Source organism: Ursus maritimus, unplaced genomic scaffold, assembly GCF_017311325.1.
Source record: "Ursus maritimus isolate PB19 unplaced genomic scaffold, ASM1731132v1 scaffold_1, whole genome shotgun sequence".
Taxonomy (NCBI): Eukaryota; Metazoa; Chordata; class Mammalia; order Carnivora; family Ursidae; genus Ursus; species Ursus maritimus.
The window spans coordinates 31,780,890-31,806,899 of record NW_024423343.1 but is presented as its reverse complement, the minus strand read 5'-3'; the positions used below and the strand labels follow the sequence as shown (position 1 = coordinate 31,806,899).

The 26,010-nt window shown below is 36.2% G+C and overlaps 1 protein-coding gene across 1 annotated transcript in view; it reads left to right on the top strand.

Annotated features, from left to right (window-relative positions):
- Positions 1-26,010, top strand: part of NBEAL1 (neurobeachin like 1) — a 186,347-nt gene that overhangs the window by 136,971 nt on the left and 23,366 nt on the right. The window contains exons 38-45 of the mRNA XM_040641841.1: positions 205-306; positions 2,954-3,049; positions 3,451-3,575; positions 5,646-5,786; positions 8,729-8,859; positions 11,325-11,434; positions 15,440-15,557; positions 18,440-18,537. Coding sequence (XP_040497775.1) covers positions 205-306; positions 2,954-3,049; positions 3,451-3,575; positions 5,646-5,786; positions 8,729-8,859; positions 11,325-11,434; positions 15,440-15,557; positions 18,440-18,537 — 921 coding nt within the window. The remainder of the gene's footprint in view (positions 1-204; positions 307-2,953; positions 3,050-3,450; positions 3,576-5,645; positions 5,787-8,728; positions 8,860-11,324; positions 11,435-15,439; positions 15,558-18,439; positions 18,538-26,010) is intronic.

Genomic DNA, 26,010 nt, shown 5'->3' with positions numbered 1-26,010 from the left:
AGGATGATGAAAATATTCCAGAGTTAGATAATGTTTATGGTTGCAAAGCTCGGTGAATATACCAAAAAAAGCCCACTGAACTGTATACTACAAAAGGGTAAATTTTGTGGTATGTGAGTTATATTTCAATAAAGCAATTATAAAAGCTATAATCCCAGTTTGCCTTGATCAATTTTTAAACTATAAAATGCTGTTTTTTTATAGGTTAGAAACAAAGTATATAGCAGACTGTTGTCACTTCATTCTCCAAATAGTTATGGAACCAGATCACCACAGGAATTATTCAGAGCATCAGGATTGACACAGGTAGGAAATTTTCAGTCACTGCTTTAATGTTCATATTATATTTCAGGCTTTTGTCAAAAACTTCCTCTTCTGATTATTTTATTTTGGTTATTACAACCATTCTTTCATTCAAATTGATCTTTTGAATTATCTTTGTTTTTGTTTTAAGATTTTATTTATTTATTTGACAGAGATAGACAGCCAGCGAGAGAGGGAACACAAGCAGGGGGAGTGGGAGAGGAAGAAGCAGGCTCATAGCGGAGAAGCCTGATGTGGGGCTCGATCCCATAACACCGGGATCACGCCCTGAGCCGAAGGCAGACGCTTAACCGCTGTGCCACCCAAGCGCCCCTATCTTTGAATATTTCTGTTTCACTAACACGGTTCCTGTCCTCCAGCTCCCATACCATTTGGTTCATGGGCATATCTTATGAATTCTTCTAATTTAATAATTTTATCTTTTTAAAATATAACAGGTGGGTTTGTTGGGTTTTTCTAATAATAAAATTAATATATGCATGAGGTAAAAAGTGGGAAAATACAAAAGACCCCCATGGGGGAAAACAGCAAAAAAAAAATCATTTCATCTATTAGCCAAATCTAATTAGGGGCGCCTGGGTGGCACAGCGGTTAAGCGTCTGCCTTCGGCTCAGGGCGTGATCCCGGCGTTCTGGGTTCGAGCCCCACATCGGGCTCCTCTGCTGTGAGCCTGCTTCTTCCTCTCCCGCTTCTTCCTGTTCCCTCTCTCGCTGGTTGTCTCTATCTGTGTCAAATAAATAAATAAAATCTTTAAAAAAAAAAAAAAAATCTAATTAATGCTCTTGTATATTATATCCTCACCTGTATCCCAGTATATCTTGAATTTCTGCTACCAACATCCAAGGAAAGGCCATTGTTTTTTTTGCTTTCCAGGACTGTCAGTAGTCTCTTCATTCAGGTCTCTGCCTCCTGACTCTCTCCTGCCTCTTACATATGCTTTAATCATAATCTTAAGTGTTGCTCTTGTTCAAAAGCTATCAGCAATTCTTTTGTATTGCTTATGGAATAAGCATTATTTAATGGAGTACATTTCCTGTTTTTTTGTGGAATAAACTTTATTCATTAAAGTATTCTGAAGTTAGCACTGAAGAATAATTATAATTGGGCTTTCTATAAAATCTATATAGAGAGATTCATTTCTTTTTTTTTAAGATTTTATTTGAGAGAGAGAGTAGAACGAGAGAGAGAGAGCACAATTGGGGGCGGGGGGCAGGGGGAGAGGGAGAGGGAGAAGCAGAGTCCCACTGAGCAGATGTGGGGCTCAATCCCAGGATGCTGGGATCATGACCTGAGCCAAAGACAGACGTTTAACCAACTGAGCCACCCAGGCGCCCCATAGATTCATTTTGCACCATTCCCATAAGTATATCTTTTTATTTTTCTAACTTTTTATTATGTTATGTTAGTCACCATACAGTATATTATTAGTTTTTATGTAGTGTTCCATGATTCATTGCTTGTGTATAACACCCAGTGCACCATGCAATATGTGCCCTCCTTAATACCCATCACCGGCCTATCCCGATCCCCCACCCCACTTCCCTCTGAAGCCCTCAGTTTGGTTCCTAGAGTCCATAGTCTCTAGTGGCCCATAAATATATCTTTTGCTTAAGGCAAACAGTAAACTTAAAGGTGAATGTTAATCTGTCAGCAAAATTCTTGTGCATACCCATACTGTGTAGAGTAATTAACAGGGTAGTGATTAAAAGAAAATAGTGATTATTTTTCTTTAGAAAATTTTGTATCTAATGTAGCAAAATCTCATGTGTTGCTCTAGCAAGACAGTTCTCTGAGAATAGTTAAGATAGTATTTATTTAAAATTTATAGATCATTTTAGTGCATTAGGATTTTTTTTTCATATGTGCACTTCTGAAAATTTCAGTGTATAACAAAATTTTCGATGTTGGTCAGTCTTAAAATTGACATTTTAAGATATTTAAATAAAATAACTTAGTTGGAAAAAATTCTTATGATTTTTTTTTACTATAATAAAAGATTTATGTTTGATTTTCTCTTTCTTGGGATGCCTGGGTGGTTTAGTTGGTTAAGTGTCTGCCTTTGGCTCAGGTCATGATCCCAGGGGCCTGGGATCGAGTCCCACATTGGGCTCCTTGCTCAGCAGGGAGTCTGCTTCTTCCTGTCCCTCTGCCTGCCTCACCTTCTGCTTATGCTCTCTCTCTCTCTGACAATAAAGAAATAAATTCTTTAAAAAAAACTATTTGGGGTGCCTGGGTGGCTCAGTCGTTAGGCATCTGCCTTCAGCTCAGGTCATGTTCCCAGGGTCCTGGGTTCGAGCCCCACATCGGGCTCCCTGCTCAGCAGGAATCCTGCTTCTCCCTCTCCCACTCCCCCTGCTTATGTTCCCTCTCTCGCTGTGTCTCTGTCAAATAAATCAGTAAAATCTCTTTTAAAAAAATTTAATTTTCTCTTCCTTTTCTAAAGACCAATTTTTAAAAGGAAGGAAATTTAGGAAAAGTGTATCGATTTAACCCTTTTTTAAAGCCCCATTCCTTTGATTAGTAAGATGATCAAGATAATGGGAACAAAAGATTATGTTAGTACTATTAGTAATAGTTACTAACTATTAAAAATTTAAGGTAATTTTGATTTTGCTCTTGTACTATCTAGAAATGGGTGAACAGAGAGATATCAAATTTTGACTACCTCATTCAAATAAATACAATGGCAGGACGAACCTATAATGACCTTGCACAGTATCCTGTGGTAAGTTTTACAGAAATCTCATAAATATGGGATTGCCTTTCAGTTTCATAATACACAAAAATGTATGTGTATGATGATTATTTTTCGTCTTTAAAAAAGATACAAAAACTGTTTTTGCCTTTTGTATATTTTCTACCTGCTATCTTCAAAAAGTATATAAACATGAAGAATAATTAAATAATAAAAGCTTTTTTTTTTCACTTTACTGAAAACATTCCAGTGGAATTATAAGAAATAATGCTTCTGGTTATGGACCTGAAGATGAATAAACATTTGAAACAGGGATAAATATTTTTAAAGATTATCCCTTTTTGTCTTTAGATAAGCATTTGATATTTACATATGGAAATAGGAGCTTCTCTGGAAAGGAATGTCTAAATTGTAAATTGTGGCTCTTTTAGTTTCCCTGGATTTTGCAAGATTATACTTCAGAAGAGTTGGACCTTAATAACCCATCTGTATTTCGAGATCTTTCCAAACCAATTGGGGTAGTTAATGATAAAAATGCCAAAGCCATGCGAGAAAAGTAAGTGCCTTTTATCCCTTTTGAAAGATACCCATCACTTTAGATGGTATTTTGAATTTGCATTGATTTCTATCTACTGTGGACAGCCAAGTTTTACTTTTTTAAAATGCACAACTACATTTGATAATCCCTTCACTATGTCTTCTTGAAAATATATCAGTTTCCCTCAAGTATCTTTTTTAATTTTTTTTTTAGATATTATTTAAGATATTATTTATTCGACAGAGATAGAGGCAGCCAGCGAGAGAGGGAACACAAGCAGGGGGAGTGGGAGAGGAAGAAGCAGGCTCATAGCGGAGGAGCCTGATGTGGGGCTCGATCCCACAACGCCGGGATCACGCCCTGAGCCGAAGGCAGACGCTTAACTGCTGTGCCACCCAGGCGCCCCTCCCTCAAGTATCTTAACTATAGTCAGTTTATTTCACTTCTTTGCCAAATTTAAATTGATTTTGTTTAGTTTCTTTTCACCTTGTCTATGCCGAAGGGTAATTTTTCTTCCCAGGTATTTTAGAGTTACTAATCTCTAACATGCAAAAATACCCCTTAATTTAATATAATATTTTCATAGATATAAAATTAATGCTAACCTATGATTCACAAACAGTGTGAATAAAGTATAGTGAAATGTGTAGAAACTTGCTGTCTTTTAATAAGGAAAGGAATTTTTATAATTCTGTATATTTATGATCTATCCTATGAATGTCTTACAGTTTTTTTTCTTTAAAGCAAGCTGCTGACAGGTAAGAGAATAATCTTAATTTCCCTTTTTCTCCATGTGAAATTATGGATGACTTGTCAGTTATGACTTCTAATAATAAGGGCAAAAAACTATTTTGCAAACAGCATATATTTATTTGAGAGTAGATTGTACTTTTTTTTTTCATTTATTTGCAAATCTACCTTAAGACTGTTTGTACTGTTTGATACTTGATTCCACTAGTAAGTGGAATTCTGCTGTGTATATGTTACATCACTACCATTAGTCAGACTTGTCTGACAATAACAAAAAACAAGCTTTTTAAAATACCGTTCCACAGGAAATGTTGTTTTAAATTTCAATAGTATATGTTTTTGCATAGATGTGATTACTTTGACCTGAAAGTTTTTATTCCCCTGAATATTAATGATTTACAAGTAAAAGGAAATTGGCCTCAATTCAATGAACTAACTACTGTCTTGGTTTGAAAAGTTTACTGTTTATTTCCTCCAAAAACTGTTCTTATTCCGATTTTATACCCACTAATTCAGATGTCAGTATTCAAAGCACCATTCAAAACAATTACACAGTGGTAGTGCTTACAGAATCACTATATATATATCCTTTCCTTACTATCTGTTTTAGGTTTTCCTATCCATTATCCTCCTTCCTATCTTACCTTTTTTTTTCCTTTAATTGTTAGGCATTCATTTCCAGAATTCTTGACTGATCCTCCATATTTTCTTCCATTACCTTGGCCACAAAAGGATGTCTCATTATCACATTGCTTACAGTAGCAGAAAAATGGAAACAACCCTTTATATCTAAAACTAAAGAAATAGTTAAATTGTCATACATTCATATACGTTACTGTTATAAATACCAGATACTGTTAAAAAGTAGACTATTCAGTCATTTGGAAAGACCTAAATAGAAAATTGTTAAATGAAAAAATAGGTTGTGAGCAATATATTATGTATAGCATTTTATATTGAAATATATTTGTGTATTAACTTATACATTAAGGGTGACAGATATTCATCAAAGTGTTAATGTTAATTATCTCTGTGCTTGATTTTAAGTTTCTCCTTTTTTGGTTCTCTGTGTTTTCTAATTTATCTACAGTGAATATGTATTATTGCATAATATGAAACTCTTCCAGAATCCTGTTTCTAGTGATATTACGTTCAGAGAAAAGTATTAATGAATAATATTTTTTCATTTATTAACTTGGTGTGATGATATGAATATGTAAATAATGAATATTAATAAGAACTTCTTAAAAACTATGTTTCTAGCAATGCAATACAACCTTATGTCCTCCTAAGTTAATATTACTGTTGTGGTTACAAAAGTTTAGTTTCTTTTTTTAGATATGAAAATTTTGAGGATCCCATGGGCACTATTGATAAATTTCATTATGGTACTCACTACTCAAATTCTGCTGGGGTTATGCACTATCTTATTCGTACAGAACCATTCACCACCCTCCACATCCAGCTTCAGAGTGGAAGGTATGTTTTGGGTAAATAAGCTATTTTCTTAAGACTACATGTTAGCATTGAAAACTCTTTGCCTTCATGTTATGTACTGTATAAAAGGACCTTATCTTTTTTATTCTCCTCTTTCAGATTTTGATTGATTTAATAACCTCTAGATAAAAACAGCCAAACTAGTTTGAGAATGGGCCACTCCAATTGACTTACACAAATGACCTTTTAAGGAAAATTCCTTTTTACTGTTATGTAGTGTAGCTTTGTGATTCTTACTGGTTTTAGGAACCTGCCAGAGATTGAGAGTTTGAACTGATTTAGACCTAGGTCCAGGACATCTACCAAAGATTTAAACCTAACCAATGCCTATGTAGTCCTCTTTAAAATATTTATTAAAGAATAAGAAGGAGGAATGAGGGGCTCTTACATAACCCACACAGGTCTATGATACCATTGTATTATCACATTACCTGTCAGAGTTATAACTTACTATGTTTCACACTTTCCTAATAATCCTAAAGAAACTTCTTTATGAAATGCTCGGTTTTCCATGTATCCTTTTTAGCTCCTTACTTATTCACATTTTATCTCCATGTTGTCTTATTCTTTAACATTACTATTTCACCTTTCCTATGCACCCAATCAAGCTATGCAAACATTTCCTATTCTACTCTCTTTGCATATAGTTTTTATCTCTCAAAATTAACCTTTACTCCTATCTTTAATACATTAAGCCTTGGCTTTCAAGAAAAGACTCTGTCCCCATGATCACATTAACCATCTCTAAATGTTACATTTACATGATAGCAGGTAATTTTCGCCCCATTAAAATATAACTGGGTCTTTTCAGCTTTTAATGATTTTAACAGTAAGTGATTTATTACAAAGCTTCAGAAATAGATTCTGTGTTTCAAAAGACAGATCAAGAAAAGGACAACCCATTCAGGGGGAGGAAATATTCGTGGGTTGTGTATCTGATAAGGGACTTGTATTTAGAAGTCTACAATGCAATAACCCTTACAATGCAATAATAAACAGACTAATAACCCAATTAAAACCTGAGCAAAGGATCTGAATGGACATTTCTCCAAAGAAGATATACACATGTCCAAGAAACATGAAAAGATGTTCAGTGTCATTAGTTATCAGGGAAATTCAAAACCATATTGAGATACCTCTTCACACCTACAATGATGGCTATAATAAAAAAGACAGATTATACCCAGTGTTGATGAGCATGTTGAGAAGCTGGAACCCTTATGTACTGCCTGTGGAGATGAAAAATGCCATAGCCTCTGTGGAAAAGAGTCTGGCAGTTCTTCAAAGGGTTAAACATAAAATTATCATATGACCTAGTAATTCCACTCCTAGCTATACATCCAAAATAATTGAAGATATATGTTCACACAAAAACTTGAATACTGGTGTACATAGCAGCGTTATTTATAGTAGCCAAAAAGTAAAAACAACCCAAATGTCTGTCATGTGATAATGGAATAAATAAAATGTGGTATATCCATACAACGGAATATTATTTGGCCATGAGTAGATAAAAAGAATGTTGCAACATGAATGATCCTCAAAAACAGTATGCTAAATGTAGTAAGCCAGACATGAAAAGCCACTTGTTGTATGATCTACATGAGGTGTCCCAAAGAGACAAATCCATAGAGACAGAAAGTAGATTAGTAGTTGCCAGAGAGTGGAGATAGGGTGGATGGAGAGTGACTGCTGATAAGATACAGGGTTTCTTTTTGGAGTGATGAAAATGTTCTAAAATTGATTGTGGCGATTGTTGCACAACTCACGAATATACTGAAAACCCTTGAATTGTGAATTATATGTAAATTATATCTCAGTAAAGCTGTTCTCCCTTACCCAAACAAACAATTCTACCGTTAAAACTATCTCCTTGAATTTGAATACATGATCATTAGACTTTATTAATGACCCAGTCATTGACTGTAATTAAATTCAGAGTTCTGCTTAGTTCAGCTCCACCTCAAACCAAGATTGGTAGACATAAGAAGAGTCAAAATAGTCATCAATGTCATTTGGTAAGTCATTACTAAGTAAATCCAGGAAAACAATATCAAGGGAGATGAAACAGGGGGGGTTATGCTTTTTGTGAATAGAAAATACATAAAAACAGTATAATAAAATTGCAACATGACTACTTGAGCTTCTTTCAACTACCATAGGCCTGTCGTGGAACTTAAAAATAAAATAATAGTACATGCAAGTAAAATATAAAAAGCTTTAGCCACAGAACTATTTCCCTAACTTACCCTCTGGTTTATAGCAGAAGAGTTTGTAAAGGTATTTATGTATAGAGGACAAATCAGCAGGATTCCTGTGGATCTGTTAATCATGTATATAAATAATGATATTGAAATTCTGTGATTCTAAAATATCCAAATAACTTTCTTTACTATAATGAACTTTACTCAGCAAAAATTGGGCCTTTCTGTAAGTCTCTTAGGTTTATATTTAATTTAATTACTTGAAAATTTTCTCCAGTGTGATTTGGTTTTCAGCTCTTTTAACTAAAATGACACTAGTGATTAAAGTGACAGTGTTTAGTTCCTGGCAACAAAATTTGAAAGATAATCATAAGAAGGAAAAGCAAACTGTGCTTTTATTTTTATTTTATTTTATTTTATTTAAAAGATTTTATATATTTATTTGACAGAGAGAGAGAGGGAGCACAAGCAGGAGGAGCGGGAGAGGGAGAAGTAGGCTCACTGCTGAGCAGGGAGCCCGATGTGGGACTTGATCCCAAGATCCTGGGATCATGACTTGAGCCAAAGGCAGACGCTTAACCGACTGAGCCACGCAGGTGCCTCCCAAATTGTGTTTTTAGACAGTAAGAGAAAGATGAATGAAGAAGTGTAAGGCTTGTTTCATGGCTGTTGTTGATCACCTTAAATACTCACTGTTCTCTTGTCAATCTCCACGTGCAGGTTTGACTGTGCAGATCGACAGTTCCATTCCATCCCTGCCACCTGGCAGGCTCTCATGGACAACCCATATGATGTGAAGGAACTTATTCCTGAATTCTTCTATTTCCCAGAGTTTTTGGAAAATCAAAATCGTAAGAAATAAAGAGATTAAAAATTTTGACTCAATAGGTCCCAGTGAAGGATCCTGAAAAATACTTTTCAGGACATTTTTGTGATATTCTATAGATTATTTAAGGTTCATTCTGTTATTCAGTGATATGGTTTGACTGAGACCTCCAAGGAAGTGCTGTGGTAAACCATGATAAATGAGTCAAATTTGAATTGGTGAGAGAATTTATCAGAGTACAGTGTTTCCTAGAAAACAAAAATGGCCATATGCTATTTCAGCCATTTAGCTAGCCACTTAGGCTAAAAGTGTTTGAGTTAGGGGTGGGAAAGGAAAAAAAAGTGTTTGCGTTAGATAAGATTGAGGATTTAGACCAGAGGTTTGCAGACTGTAGGTCATGGCTCAAATCCACAGGATAAACTCATTTATTTATAAATAAAATTTTGTTGGAACACAACCAAGCCAATTCTTCCACGTATGGATTGTGGCTGCTTTCATAGCGTAACAGCATATTTGAGTAGTTGCAACAGAGACCACGGGGCTCAAAAGCAAAAAATATTTATTCTTTGACACTTTATAGAAAAAGTTGGCTGACTCCTGGTTTGGAGCAGAAGAGAGGAAGTAAATTGAAATTAATGGTAGGCTATAAGTTACCACAGTGTTTGAAAAATCATATTATGTTTTTGAAGTAGAGAATTATGGAGCCAAACATAGTCTTTAAAAATATCCAAATACTTCCTCCATGAAGTAATTTTAGATTTATTTTTAAGCACAGTAAGAAAATGACAAGATTGTTACTACTGGTCTTCTTAAGGGAAATTACAATATCAAAGGACCATTACCAACTTCTTTTTCCTCCCCTAGTATGAAATGTTGATGTTTGACCCTTTGCTTCTTTAGTAGAGTTGTTTGCCACACCAGGGAGAGCGTATCCAGGGCTTTGTGTCCTCTGATCATGCACTCTGGGACATGCTGTTGGAGGCAGGGCATCAGATTTCTCAGCATAAGGCATTTAAAATCGGTCACTTTCAGAAAATCAAATGAATCTATTGACAGACTCCGATCCCAGACTCTTAGACATAGGACTGGAGCCTCCAAAGCAGGGTATCCAGGGTAGGAGGGATGAGCAGATTAAATTTGGACACAGCAGTTAAGATACTCTTAGCTTGATAATTTCTGATGTTCGTTACAGCAGGTTGCTGTCTTGCACTACTGTCAATGCTGACTTCTTTTTCTAACTGTATATTGCTTCTTTGAAATGAGTTAGGTGGGAGAAAGCAAAGTACATTACTTAGAATGTCAACAAATATTACTGTTAATTAGTAAAACAAATATTAGTAAAACCAACTCAAAATTGTGCAAGAAAATTTTAATATTTTCCGCAATGAAAACCCTAAGGGTATGGTAGTATTCAGGTAACTTAACAAAATCATCAAAGCCAAGTTCTTTCTGTATTTTCATTCTCCTGTTCTAAGTGTTTGGGCTTTGTCCTTGGCTAGTCCCTCTCATGGTTACAAATGACTGAAGGAAGCATTTCTAGGCTTCACAAGGCAGATACAATAGTATCTTAGAAAGAAGTGTATTGTTAATTCTTTGGGTCATTTCTTAAGGGTGAGAAATCCTTTCTTATAACCTCTCGTCATTGTCCTTACACCAGTCAGCCTGCTACAGGCATAAAATAAAGCACAAGGATGGATACTTGAATAAAATCAAGGTTCTGCTACCAAATAAGGAGGGATGGCTAGCAGGTTGGCAACATCTGTTACACAGTAGTAGCTGGGTTAACAAAGCCACAGGCCCTGTGCATCCTGTCATTCTATGACATTCAAACCTCTCTCCAGCTTTGGGACACACTGATATTTTAAGGCAGCTTCTTTTATGAAGGTCTTTTATGTTAACACTTTTCTCTTTCCATGCTGTATAAACAAGAAAACCTCATCTTTGGGACAGTTTTGTCAAAATACTATATTTTAATGATATGAGCAAATCGTTATGATGTCAGTATCTACTTAGAAGAGTGGTGTACAAATACATATTTTTTCTTTCATGACAAATACAATATTTCCAATGAGTGAATTTAAAGTGTAAGTAATACTGAAAAGTACTAAGGAGCTGTATTTTGTAAATTAACCATTAGAAAGACTGTATTAATTATTTTTAATGTAAGAAGAATACTGAATATTGCATTTTTGTTTAGGTTAAGGTTTTGGTCTTATCTATAGTGCCCCCACTTCTCAACCAGAAATCAATTTAAAAGTATTTTATTTTCATTTACCTTTTTAATCAACTGATAAAATGCATTTCAATATGTTAAGAATTATTTTTACCTGTTCAATAAATTTAGATCAAGAAGGGTATATGGTTCTCACCTTTTACTCTTAGAGAAGGAAAAAAGCCTCAGTTTTGCTAAGGATTGTGCCCTTGAATTTGTTTTACTTGACTTATTTAAATCTAAAATGATTTGATGCATTTATTTTTTACTTGTCTTAGAATTTAACTTGGGTTGTCTACAAGTTTCCAAAGAAGTAGTAAATGACGTTATTCTTCCCAAATGGGCTAAGTCAGCTGAAGATTTCATCTATAAACATAGAAAAGCTCTGGTAAGATTTTTGTGTTTAGTTATTAGATTACTAAGATAGAGATGCATGTGTTTTCTAGAGAATGTACTAAAGTATATCTGGCTATTAATTATTTTTCTAGATTAATTTGTCATCTGTTATGTATACTGTTGTAGAAAGTATAATATGGTAATTGATTTTGAAGTTATGAATCTTCTGATAGAGTAAGAATATGGTATAGTCCTGTGGATATATAGCAAAAAATACATATATATTAAGTTCTATAAGATAACTGCCTGTTGTATTTTAAACTGTTCCAACCACCAAGCTGGTGTTGTTTGGTGTTTTGTAGTTCCCACATTTGTTTCAAATCTAACAAGAATGAGGGGCTCCTAGGTGGCTTGGTCGGTTAAGTGTCCAGCTCTTGATTTCAGCTCAGGTCGTGATCTCAAGGTCCTGGGATCAAGCCCCTTGTCAGGCTTCGGGCTCAATGTGGAGTCTGCTTGAGATTCTCTCCCTCTTCCTTTTCCCCTCCCCCGGCTTGTGTTTACGCGTGCGCGCTCTCTCTCTCTCAAATAAATAAATAAAATCTTTAAAAAAAAAATCTAACAAAGGATGAGTACATTTTTGTTTTCTCTGAAGGATTTCAGTAAGTTTTTAATATGACTGCTAAATCCTAAATTCCACTTTAAAAAATATTAGTTTTTAGCTGAATTTCCAGTTTGGGATTAAAAGAGTAGTGAAAATTAAACATTGATATTGTGTCATTTTGTAAATGACGCTCCCCCCCCCCACAATAGTCCACTTAGTTCTCTGTCTAAACTGAAATGTTTCAGAGTCTGAAACTAATTAGGCCAATACTTGGAAACATTCCTTGTCGTTAGTATATAGTATGTCAAATTTATGAAATTCAGGATTAGATCATAATATTTGTAAACAATAAAACTATGCATGAATAAGGAATTGGGAAAAAAAATTAAGCAACTCTGAAAAATAATCTTACTTATTAGCTAGCCAGAAACTTCTCAGATGCATTTCTCTATATTATCTATGATATGAAGTAGGAGTCTAGGATTTTAGGAAGACATGCTCCTTATATTATTTTTTATAATATTTTTTATTATATTATGTTAGTCACCATACAGTACATCCCTAGTTGACATGCTCCTTATATTAATGTGTTAAAATCTTGTGTTTCAGTTATGTATTGCTGTGCAATGAACTACCCCAAATTTAGTGGCTTAAAATATAATCATTTTATTATCTCTCACAGTTTTGTGAGTTAAGTGGTCTCAACTGAGCAGTTCTCATTTTGCTTGAGGTTCTCATTCCCTTGCAGTCATAGCAGCTGAGGTTGGAGTCATCTGGAGGCTGCACTGAGACACTGGGATGCTGGGCTTTTCTTCCTTCCCATGTAATCTCAGGATATCTCCTCTTCATGTGGTCTCTCTAGCTAGGTAACCAGACATGTACATGTCTACAGCTCAGGAAGGAGTACAAAATTGGAAGCTTCCATGCTTGCTTAAGGCTTAAGGCTGTGAACGGTCATAGCACTTCTGTCACCTTGTCAGAGTCAGTGCGGATTCAAGAGGAGGGAGGGTAAACTCCATCTCTTGGTGGGAGGGAAAAAGAATTTGCAACCATCTTTAATCCTCCACACACAGTCTGCCCTCTGACTACAAATTATTTGCATTCCTCCTACACGCAAAATGTATATACTTCCTCTGCAGATCCTCCCAAAGTCTCATGACAGGGACCTTTAAGTCAGGGATCTGCAAACTTTTCTATAAAGGACCAGACAGTAAATATTTTCTCTGGCTTTAAGGTCTGTGTCAAAATTCTGCCACTGTAATGCAAAAGAAAATGGATGTGGCTTTGTTGTACTACTCTACAGATCTGGAGCTAGTAAAATTTGGCCCACAAGCAGTAAATAGTTTGCTGATCCCTGCATTAAGGCATGAGGTCTGAAGTCCAGAATCTTGTTAGTAATCTAAATCAAATCCATGTGGGCACAAAACTGTTCAGGTTTGTCTGCTCCTGCATCTGAAGACTGTGAAGTAGAGAAACAGGTTATCTGTCCCCACATAACAACAGTAGTGTAACAAAGACAGAAGAACTATCATAGACACTTTCATTCAAAAGGGAGATTAAAAGGGGTTCCTGGCTAACTCAGTCCATAGAGCATGTGACTCTTGATCTCTTGGCTCATGAGTTTGAGCCCCACACTGGGCATAGAATTTAACTTAAAAAGGTGGGGAAGAAAAAAACAAGAGGTACCTAGCAGTAACTGGTTTATAACAATTCAGAATTCCAGCAGGGACATGGTTTCAGTTCCTTCATTAGAGCCCAGTGCTTTTCCTTGAGTGGTTCTCCATGGCTATTTTGTTTTACCCTTTGGCTCTTAGCTTCCTGCTTTGAGTCATTCTTTTACATTAAAAAAAAAGAAAAGTGTTCTCATGAGTGTCTTTGTCAGCCTCTTACCTAACCACAATAAATTGAAAGCCAAAGTTCTCTCATCCTTTTTGTAATGTTTCTACCTCTTTCAGTCTGAACTAATACAGTATCTTTGAAAATTTTATGGGTTTCTTGCGCATCAACTTTATTGGATAAAAACCATTTCACATTACTTTAGAAAACAGCCCCTTATTTCCTTTGGGCCCAGTGGGAGGCTACTGTGAGAAAAATAAGATTCTTAAGGTGTTCTGTTTTCTAGTTGAGTGGGTCTATGCAGCACACCTTAGATATTTGAAGTCTCAGCAGATTGCTTCACAGCCACACTCTTGAACTAAACTTTCGCCTGAGGCCATGTTTTACTGGTGACCTCTGATTTGATCGTTGACCTTTGCCATTTCGCAGAGGGTCTTTGCCCTCTAGTATCCTGGGAATGAGAAATAATTTTATTTGGACCCCAGCAAGACCTGCTCCTTTATGTTTTTTTTTTAAGTTACGCTTAAAACCTAAATAGTTCTTTTTTTTTTTTTTTAAAGATTTTATTTATTTGAGAAAGAGAGAGATAGCTACAGAGAGCATGAGCAGGGAGGAGAGGGAGAAGCAGGCTCCCCACTGAGCAGGGAGCCTGATGCGGGGCTCAATCCCAGGACTCTGGGATCATGACCTGACCCGAAGGCAGATGTGCTTAACCCACTGAGCCACCCAGGCACCCCATGAATAGTTCTTTTTTTAAACTCATCTTACTCCTTCCACACTTTATAGAAGGCAGCTAAAAGAACCAATTAGCATGGAAATCTCCATCCCCAGATGACACCCAGGTGCTCATCACAACAAATGCACTCCTTAATCCCCATCACCTATTTAACCCATCCCCACACCCATTGTATGGAAGTGTTGAATCACTATGTTGTACACCAGAGTCTAATATTACACTGTATATTAACCAACTGGAACTAAAATAAAAACCAAAAAAGAAATCTCTATCCCCAGATTCATGAGTTGATTAGGTACTCTTTCTATCATTAATGGAACTAAACTTGAGCCCCCTTTTCTCCTGTCTCCAGTAACAAGTCCCATACTGTCTTTCAAACCATCACTAACCAGCTTCAGGAGGTCCTTCAAGCCTCTGTCTGCCACAGTCCACCTTCATATTGGGGTGGTGTCAGGTCAGGTAGGTTGGAGGGAACGATTTTCATCCACCTTTAATCAACCCCAACTGGTTTGTTTCTTTCAGTTGAATTTCTAGATAGCTGTTTCAATGGAAATTTCACAGCAAATATATATCCATAGCCATCATTAAGTTTTTTGTTGTTGATATTTCAGCTATTAGAATACTTGAGTTGTTGTCTTTACCCATTAGTTAAGAGGTGTACATGTATTATTAAATATTAACAAATAGGTCTACATTATACTAGATAGAATATATCCAAAATATGTGGTAGATACTGATTAAATATTTAACGTGATTTTGAGATAATTTTATTTACAGTGGTAAGATTTGTGTGTAGAAATGCTTAATTTTCTCTTACTTTTTTAAAGGACCAATATTTACATTGTAGTTGGAAGGTATCTCTATATTATTTGTTCTTTTTTTAGGAGTCTGAATATGTTTCTGCTCATCTTCATGAATGGATAGATCTGATTTTTGGCTATAAACAGAGGGGGCCAGCTGCAGTGGAAGCACTCAATGTTTTCTATTACTGTAGTTATGAAGGTATAAGCCTATACACTTTATATCTTACATTCCGTTGATGGAAAGTATCATTTAATAGGTGTTTATACATGATATTTTGGTCATGAGAAAGACTACATTTAAAAACAGTTTTAATGATCTTTTCTCTTTGAAATATTAAGAGACTGACTGGTTTTTTTAAATAGTAGTTAAGAGTATCCATGCAGATCTTCACTTTGATAGTGAAGGAAACCATCAACAAAACAAAAGGTAACCTACTCGGTGGGAGAAGATATTTGCAAGTGATATATTCAATAAGGGGTTAATATTCAAAATATATGAAGAATTTATACAACTCAACACCAAAAAAAAAATCTGATTTTAAAAATGGGCAGAGGACCTGAAGAGACATTTTTCCAGAGAAAACGTGCAGATGGCCAACAGACACATGAAAAGATGCTCAGCATCACTCATCGCCAGGGAAATGCAAATCAGAACCACAGTGAGGAATCACCTTATGCCTGTCAGAATGGCTCAAATAATGTAAGAAATAACAAGTGTTAGCAAGGATATGGAGAAAAAGGAACCCTTGTGCACTAGTGCAGCCACTGTGAAAAACAGTATGGAGGTTCTCCAAAAAATTAAAAATAGAAGTATGCTATGATCCAGTAGTTCCACTACTGGATATTTTCCCAAAGAATAGGAAAACACTAATTTGAAAAGGTCTATGTACCCCTATGTTTATGGCAGCATTATTTAGAGTAGCTAAGATATGGAAGCAGTCAGTGTCCATTGATAGATGAGTGGATAAAGAAGATGTGAGATAGACACACACACACACACACACACACACACACAGAGTGGAATATTACTCAGCCATAAAAAAGAATGTGATCTTGTCATTTGTAACAACATGGATGGACCTAGAGGGTGTAATGCTAAGAGACATAAGTCAGAGAAAGACCAATACCATATGATTTCACTCATGTGGAATTTAAGAAAGAAAACAAATGAGTAAAGGGGGAAAAAAGAGAGAGACAAACCAAGAAATAGGCTCTTAACTATAGAGAACAAACTGATGGTACCAGAGGGGAGGAGTGTGGGGGAGGAGTTAAATAGATGAGGGGGATTAAGGCGTGTACTTGTCCTGATGAGCAACAGGTGATGTATGGAATTGATGAATTACTATATTGTACACCTGAAACTAATATTACACTGTATGTTAACTGGAACTTAAGTAAAACTTAAAAAAATAACTTAGAATTTAAAAAAAAATAACTTAGAATTTAAAAATGATGTAAATAAGTTCTCAAAAAGAAACCCAAAACAAACGAACAAAGAAAAGACAAAAAGACTCTTACATATAGAGAACACACTAGTGGTTGCCAGAGGGGAGGTAGGTGCAGGGAAGAGTGAAAGGGGATAAAAAAAAATAGTGTATATGCAAACTAATTATAAATGTCAGTTATTGGTGGCCTAAAAGTTTTTGATTTCTGGCCCTAAGTGTCCTATTCAGTCAGGTCCTGCAGTAAGTACTCAGTGTTGAATTGTTAGCAGACTTTGAAAGAAGACTTTTAGTATTATAAATAACAAACTCTTCAAATGATAAAATAAGTTGAATGGGATAGGCTGGTGATGGGTAGTAAGGAGGGCACGTATTGCATGGTGCACTGGGTATTATACGCAACTAATGAATCATCGAACTTTACATCAAAAAAATAAAAAGAGGGTGAGCCAAAAAAAAAAAAAATAAGGTGACATCATTCTAATGTTTAGCTCAGGATCAAGAACATTTTCTGAAGGCTTTGAAAGCCTTAAGAAGTAGTTTTTTCTAATCCTTCAGTAGTAAAGATTGTGAATAGTGTGAAGTTAATATGAACTGGAGCAGAGTCCATATGCCTTTTGGTAAATAGACAAGCCTATTTTTTCGTTCCCTTATTCATTTGATAATAGTTTTGTAGAGGAGTGATATGCATGGTGGTTATGAGCATAGGCTTTGAAATTCAACTTACCTAGTTTGGCCGCTTACTAACCATATCAAGTATGGTGGGGTATAATCAGTTAACCAGAATATCACCTTACCCAGTGTTTGTTAGATAAGCAGTAACTTACAGTAGTATTTTATGTGATTATTACACTTGTTTCAGCTTGATTATCATGAAGAAAACAGGTGTACTGTGAGATAGTTTGTACATTTTCAAGAGAAACTTTTATGCACTACCAGTTAACTTTTGTTTAAAATTTTTTTTTTCTGGGGCACCTGGATGGTGCAGTCGTTAAGCATCTGCCTTTGGCTCAGGGCATGATCCCAGCGTTCTGGGATAGAGCCCCACCTCAGGCTTCTCCGCTTAGGAGCCTGCTTCTTCCTCTCCCACTCCCCCTGCTTGTGTTCCCCCTCTCTCTGGCTGTCTCTCTCTGTCAAATAAATAAATAAAATCATTTAAAAAAATAAAAAATTAATAAATTTTTTTCTAAATAATGGATGGAATGTTATATTTTTTATACATATTTAATGTTTGGAGTCACTGTTTTTTTTTTTTAATTGCCTCTTGGGGTGCCTGGATGGCTCAGTTGGTTAAGCGTCCAACTCTTCATTTCAGCTCAGGTCATGATCTCAGGCTCATGGGATTAAGCTCTGAGTTGGATTCCATACACAACATGGAGTCTGCTTGTCCCTCTCTCCCTCTGCTCCCCCCTGCTGACCCTACTCGTGCTCTCATGTGTTCTCTTGCTCTCTAAAATAAATAAATAAATAAAATCGTATAAAAAAATAAAAAATTGCCTTTCTCACAATATTCTTACAAATTGAAGACCGAATGATATTTTGTTGAAAATACACTATTCAGTCTCCAAAAATATTAATCAGTTGTGTGGCTTGCTGATTTGTTTTCACTCTGTAGTGAATTGACTACTTCTTGTTTTAGGAGCTGTGGATCTGGATGCCTTAACAGATGAGAAGGAAAGAAAAGCCTTAGAAGGGATGATTAATAATTTTGGGCAAACACCTTGTCAGCTCTTAAAGGTAAATCATTAAAATTATTGATTACTTAAAATGTTAATACATAAGTCTAGAATTTAATTGCTAAGGAGTACTACCAATGTTTTCAAGTATTTTAATTATTTAAAACTGTATCTCTCAGAATTACCTAGAATTTAAGAAAAATCATACTGTCACTTAAAAAGTAAATAGATTTAAATGACTGTTCCTATTTTGAAATAACAAAATATTGTAGTCAAAATCCACATATACAGTCAATAACTCTTAAGAGACAGAGGAGTTATATTTACTCAGAAAGCCAATGACTTTATTTTGTTTAAACAACTAAAGTGTGACTGGAACAGGATCTGAATGCATGACCACCCAACTCAAAAGTCTTTCTACCATGCCATGTCTCCTCTGAATTAATAGCTGTAAACTCTTTTATTGAATTAGATCACTTTCCATGTTCTGTGGGCTGTTATTTATATCCTAATAATGATGTTTTCTGTGTTAGTTGTATATTTGTGCATTTGTGTTACTTTATTGTAAGTATGTTACACACAGCAACCTTCTCCAAATCATTTTATATCTTTCTTACATATAGTATTTGTGTAGTAAATATTTGTGAATTGAATCTCCACAACTGTTACAGGAAGAAGGTATCTACATTCTGGTTTAAAAATATGTTGAACTTCTGTTAATTCAGTTATCAGACTAAGCGTTGTAATTCCTACTGTTCCTTAGTAGAGTTAGTTTGAAGCCTCCAACATTGGTTTTTTACAGAATAGTCATATTTAAAAGCAATGCTTTAAATCTATCTGCTGATAGAATGCGAAAGTAACCGAAGAAAACAGAACATTTCATTGAGCTTTGAAATAGATTCTGTAATGTTTTTGCACCAATTTTACTTTTCTTTTTTTCATAGGAGTGGTGCTAATTAGTTTTCATCACCATAAAATATGACAAGAGGGTCAGCCTTTGAGTTTAAAAAAAAAATTTTATTTTAATTCAATTTAGTTAACATATAGTATATTATCAATTTCAGGGGTAGAATTTAGTGATTCATCAGTTGCATATAACACCCAGTGCTCATTACATCACGTGCCCTCCTTAATGCCCATCACCCAATTACCCCATCCCTCCACCCACCTCCCCTCCAACAACGCTGTTTGTTCCCTGTAGTTAAGAGTCTCTTATGGTTTGCTTCTCTCTCTGTTTTTATCTTATTATATTTTTCCTTCCCTTCCCCTATGTTCATCTGCCTTGTTTCTTAAATTCCACATATGAGTGAAATCATATGGTATTTGTCTTTCTCTGACTGACTTATTTCACTTAGCATAATATTCTCTAGTTCCAGCCATGTCATTGCAAATGGCAAGATTTCTTTTTTTTGATGGCTGAGTAGTATTCCATTCTCTATATATCCCACATCTTTTTTATCCGTTCCTCAGTTGATGGACATCTGGGCTCTTTCCATAGTTTGGCTATTGTGGACATTGCTGCTATAAACATTGGGGTGCAGGTGCCCCTTGGGATCACTACATTTGTATCTTTGGGGTAAATACCCAGTAGTGCAATTGCTGGGTTGTAGGATAGCTCTATTTTCAACTTTTTGAGGAACCTCCATACTGTTTTCCGGAGTGACTGCACCAGTTGCATTCCTATCAGCAGTGTAGGAGGGTTTCCCTTTCTCTGCATCTTCGCCAACATCTGTCGTTTCCTGACTTGTTAATTTTAGACATTCTGACCGGTATTAGGTGTTATCTCATTGTGGCTTCAATTTTGTATTTCCCTGATGCTAAGTGATGTGGAGCATTTTTTTCATGTGTCTGTTGGCCGTTTGTATGTCTTCTTTGGAAAAATGTCTATTCATGTCTTCTGCCCATTTCTTTGATTGGACAAGTTGTTCTTTGTGTGTTGAGTTTCATAAGTTCTTTATAGATTTTGGATACTAGCCCTTTATCTGATAAGACATTTGCAAATATCTTCTCTCATTCTGTCGGTTGTCTTTTTTTTGTCACTCTTTCCTTTGCTGTGCAAAAGCTTCTTATCATGATGATGTCCCAATGGTTCATTTTTGCCTTTGTTTCCCTTGCCTTTGGAGATGTATCTAGCAAGAAGTTGCTGCAGCTGAGGTCACGGAGGTTGCTGCCTGTGTTCTCCTCTAGGATTCTGATGGATTCTTGTCTCACATTTAGGTCTTTCTTCCATTTTGAATTTATTTTGTGTGGTGTAAAAAAAAGTGGTGCAGTTTCATTCTTCTGCATGTGACTGTCCAATTTTCCCAACACAATTTGTTGAAGAGACTGTCTTTTTCCCATTGGATATTCTTTTTTTTTTTTAAGATTTTATTTATTTATATGCTAGAGAGAGAGAGAGCGCACAAGCAGGGGGAGCAGCAGGCAGAGGGAGAGGCAGGCTCCCCACTGAACAGGGAGCCCAGTGAGGATCTTGATCCCATTATCCTGGGATCATGACCTGAGCCAAAGGCATATGCTTAACCGACTGAGCCACCCAGGTGCCCCCCCCCCCATTGTATATTCTTTCCTGCTTTGTTAAAGATCAGTTACGCATAGAGTTGAGGGTCCATTTCTGGGTTCTCTATTCTGTTCCATGATCTTTGTGTCTGTTTTTGTGCCAGTACCATACTGTCTTGATGATTACAGCTTTGTAATAGACCTGGAAATCCAGAATTATGATGTCATCAGCTTTGGTTTTCTTTTTCAACATTTCTTTGGCTATTTGGGGTCTTTTCTGGTTCCATACAAATTTTAGAATTGTTTGTCCCACCTCTGTGAAAAATGTTGATGGTATTTTGATAGGGATTGCATTGAATGTGTAGATTGCTCTAGGTAGCATAGACATTTTAACAGTATTTGTTCTTCCAATCCATGAGCATGGAATGTTTTTCCATTTCTTTTTGTCTCCTAAATTTCTTTTATAAGTGTTCTATAGTTTTCAGAGTACAAGAGTTTTACCTCTCTGGTTAGGTTTATTCCTTGGTATCTTTGAGTTTTTGGTGCAATTGTGAACAGGATTGATTCCTTGATTTCTCTTTATGCTGCTTCACTGTTAGTCTATAGAAATGCAACAGACCTCTGTGTGTTGATTTTTATATCCTGCGACTTTGCTGAATTCCTGTATCAGTTCTAGCAATTTTTTGGTGGAGTCTTTTGGGTCTTCTACATAGACTATCATGTCATATGCAAATAGTGAAAGTTTGACTTTTTCCTTACCGATTTAGATGCCTTTTATTTCTTTTTATTTTCTGATTGCTGAGGCTAGGACTTCCAGTAGTATGTTGAACAGCAATGATGAGAGTGGACATCCCTGTCATGTTCCTGACTATAAAGGAAAAGCTCTCAGTTTTTCCCCGTTGAGAATGATATTCACTGTGGGTCTTTTATATATGGCCTTCAGGATGTTGAGGTATGTTCCCTCTATCCTTACATTGTGGAGGGTTTTTATCAAGAAAAGATTGTGTATTTTGTCAAATGTTTTTTCTGCATGTAATGAGAGGATCATATGGCTCTTATCCTTTCTTTTACTAATGTGGTATACCATGTTGATTGATTTGCAGATGTTGAACCACCTGTGCAGCCCAGGAATAAATTCCTCTTGGTCATGGTGAATTATCCTTTTAATGTACTGTTAGATCCTATTAGCTAGTATCTTGTTGAGAATTTTTGCATCCATTGTTCATCAGGGATATTGGCCTATAATTCTCTTTTTTGGTGGGGTCTTTGTCTGGTTTTAGGATCAAGGTAACGATGGCCTCAGAGAATGAGTTTGGAAGTTTACGTTCCATTTCTATTTTTTGGAAGTTTCAGAAGAACAGGTATTAATTCTTCAAATGTTTGGTAGAATTCCCCTAGGCAAGCCATCCAGCCCTGGACTTTTGTTTGTTGGGAGATTTTTGATTACTGGTTCAATTTCTTTGCTGGTTATGGGTCTGTTCAGGTTTTCTATTTCCTCCTGTTTCAGTTTTGATCATATATTTCTAGGAATTTATCCATGTCTCAGATTACCTAATTTGTTGGCGTATAATTGACCATAATATGTTCTTATAATTGTTTGTATTTCTTTGGTGTTGGTTGTTCTCTCTCCTCTTTCATTCATGATTTTATTTATTTGGGTCCTTTCTCTTTTCTTTTTGATAAATCTGGCCAGGGGCTTATCGATCTTATTAATTCTTTCAAAGAACCAGCTCCTAGTTTCGTTGATCTGTTCTACTATTCTTTTGGTTTCTGTTTCATTGATTTCTGCTCTAATCTTTATCAATTCTCTTCTCCTGCTGGGTTTAGACTTTATTTGCTGTTCTTTCTCTAGCTCCTTTAGGCATAAGGTTAGGCTGTGTATTTGAGCCTTTTCTTGCTTCTTGAGAAAGGCCTGTATTGCTATATACTTCTCTCTGGACCGCCTTTGCTGCATCCCGAAGATTTTGAACTGCTGTGCTTTCATTTTCATTTGCTTCCATGTATTTTTTTTTTTTAATTCTTCTTTAATTTACTGGTGGACCCATTCATTCTTTAGTAGGATGTTCTTTAACCTCCATGTATTTGTGGTTCTTTCAAATTTTTTGTTGTGGTTGACTTCAAGCTTAGTAGCATTGTGGTCTGAAAATATGCATGGTATGATCTCAGTCTTTTTTGTACTGGTTGAGTCCTGATTTGTGACCCAGTATGTGATCTATTCTGGAGAATGTTCCATGTGCACTCAGAAAAAAATGTGTATTCTGCTGCTTTAGGATGAAATGCTCTGACTATATCTATGAAGTCCATCTGGTTCAGTGTATCATTCAAAGGCCTTGTTTCCTTGTTGATCTTTGGCTTAGATGATCTGTCCATTGCTGTGAGTGGGGTGTTTAAGTCCCCTATTATTGTATTATTATCAATGACTTTCTTTAATTTTGTTACTAATTGATTTATATATTCAGCTGCTCCCAAGTTAGGGGCATAAGTATTTACAAATGTTAGATGTTCTTGTTGGATAAACCCTTTTATTATGATAAGTATCCTTCTTCGTATCTTATTTCGGTCTTTAATTTGAAATCTAGTTTGTTTGATATAGGGGTGGCTATTCCAGCTTTCTTTTGATGTCCATTATCATAATAAATGGTTCTCCACTTCCTCAGTTTCAATCTGGAGGTATCTTTGGGTCTGAAATTAGTCTTTTAAGCAGCATATCGATGGGTCTTTTTTTATCTATTCTGATACCCTATGTCTTTTGATTGGAGTATTTAGTTCATTTACATTCAGAGTAATTATTGAAAGATGGGAATTTAGTGCCATTGTATTACCTGTAAAGGTGCTGTTCCTGTAGATTGTCTTTGTTCCTTTCTGATCTTTATTACTTTTGGTCTCTCTTTTGCTCAAATGGCCCCCTTTAATCAGGGCTGCTTTAATGTTCACAAATTCCTTTGGTTTTTGTTTTTCTTGGAAACTCTTTATCTCTCCTTCTATTCTGAATGACAGCCTTACTGGATAAAGTATTCTTGGATGCATATTTTTCCCATTTAGCTCTTTGAATATATCATGCCAGTCTTTTCTGAACTACCAGGTCTCTGTGGACAGGTCTGCTGCCAGCCTTCCAAGTCTACCCTTGTAGGTTAAAGATCGCTTGTCCCAAGCTGCTTTTAGGATTTTCTCGTTATCTTTGTAATTTGTAAGTTTCACTATGCTGTGTCATGCTGTTGACCTGTTTTTGTTGCTTTTGCGGGGAGTTCTCTGCCTGTTGGACCTGAATGCATGTTTCCTTCCCCGGGTTAGGAAAGTTCTCAGCCATTATTTATTCAGATAAACCTTCTGTCCCCTTTTTCCTGCTCTTCTTCTGGGACTCCTATAATATGGATATTACTTTGCTTTTTGTTTTTTTGTTTTGTTTTGTTTTTTTTTAAGATTTTATTTATTTATTTGACAGAGAGAGAGACAGCCAGTGAGAGAGGGAACACAAGTAGGGGGAGTGGGAGAGGAAGAAGCAGGCTCCCAGCAGAGGAGCCCGATGTGGGGCTCGATCCCACAACACCGGGATTACACGCCCTGAGCCGAAGGCAGACGCTTAACGACTGAGCCACCCAGGCGCCCCTTATTTCGCTTTTTGGAATTGCTGAGTTCCCTAAGTCTGCCTTCGTACTCTTCTTTTCAGCTTCATTACTTTCTGTAATTTTATCTTCTATATCACTGATGCACTCTTCTGATTTGTTCATCCTTGTTTTTATGGCCTCCACTTGGGTCTGTATCTCAGTTATAGCATTTTTAATTTTGACCTGACTAGATTTTTAGTTCTTTTATCTCTATAGTAAGGGATTCTCTAGTGTCTTCTCTACTTTATTCATGGCCAGCTAGTATCTTTATAATCATTGTTTTAAATTCTCGTTCAGACATCTTACTTATATCCATATTGATTAAATCCCTGGCTGTGAGTACTACCTCCTGTTCTTTTGGGGTGAATTTCTCTTTCTTGTCATTTTATCGAGAAAAGAAAAAGAGAAACAACAATAACAACAACAACAGAAAAAAACTAAATCCTGGATGTGTTTTAGTCTGCTTGTTTAAAAGAAACTAGATCCTGGGCACGTGGGTGAATCAGTTGGTTAAACGTCTACCTTCAGCTCAGGTCATAATCCCAGGGTCCTGGGATAGAGACCCACATTGGGCTTCTTGCTCAGTGAGGAGTCTGCTTCTCCCTCTACCCTTCCCTCCTGCTCATGATCTCTCTCTCTCTCTCTCATACTCTCCCTCTCAAATAAATAAATAAATAAAATCTTAAAAAGAAAAGAAACTAGATCCCAAAATAAATAAATATATATATAATGAAAAGAAACAGAAAAGTAAAACATATATATGTAATGTTTATAAAAGTAAAAATTAAAAAAGGGTAAAAAAAAGAATTGGAAAAAAGAAAATAACTGAAAAAATAATAACAAAAGGCTAAAGAATAAAATACAAAGAATGCTAGCTACTGTTTTCCCCTAGAACTGAAGTTCTTCAGCCCTCTATGATCAGTAGACTTGGTGCAAGAGAGTTGTTTGTGCTGGTCTTCTGGGGGAGGGGCCCCGTTTTGCTGATTCTCTGGTGGAATTGCCGTAGTGGAAATGTGCCTGCAGTGCACAGGGAGGCAGAGCTTGGTGTAAGTGGCTCCAGGCTCCACTAGGTGGCGCCCTTTTGCTCCCTGACGATGTTAAGCATCGATGGGCAGGATGAATGTGGCAGCACTCTGCTTTCTAGCACTGGAGCTGAAAATTTGCACTCCCTACTCTTCAGTGAGCCCTCACAGAAAAGCACTCAGCCACTCTTGTCTCCCCGTTTCTGTCAGAACTCTGTGTTCATTTTGCCTATGTGCAAGCTTTATACCAGGCACACGGCTGAGTTTCAAAACCCCAAAGTTTGGGAACTCCCATGGTTTGGACCTGCGCTGTTCCTCCCAGGGATGGTCTCACCACACTAATGCCATTTGGAGAACCTGTCCCAGGAAAGCAGTTGCTTGATCACACATAGGATCAGTTTATGGCAATAC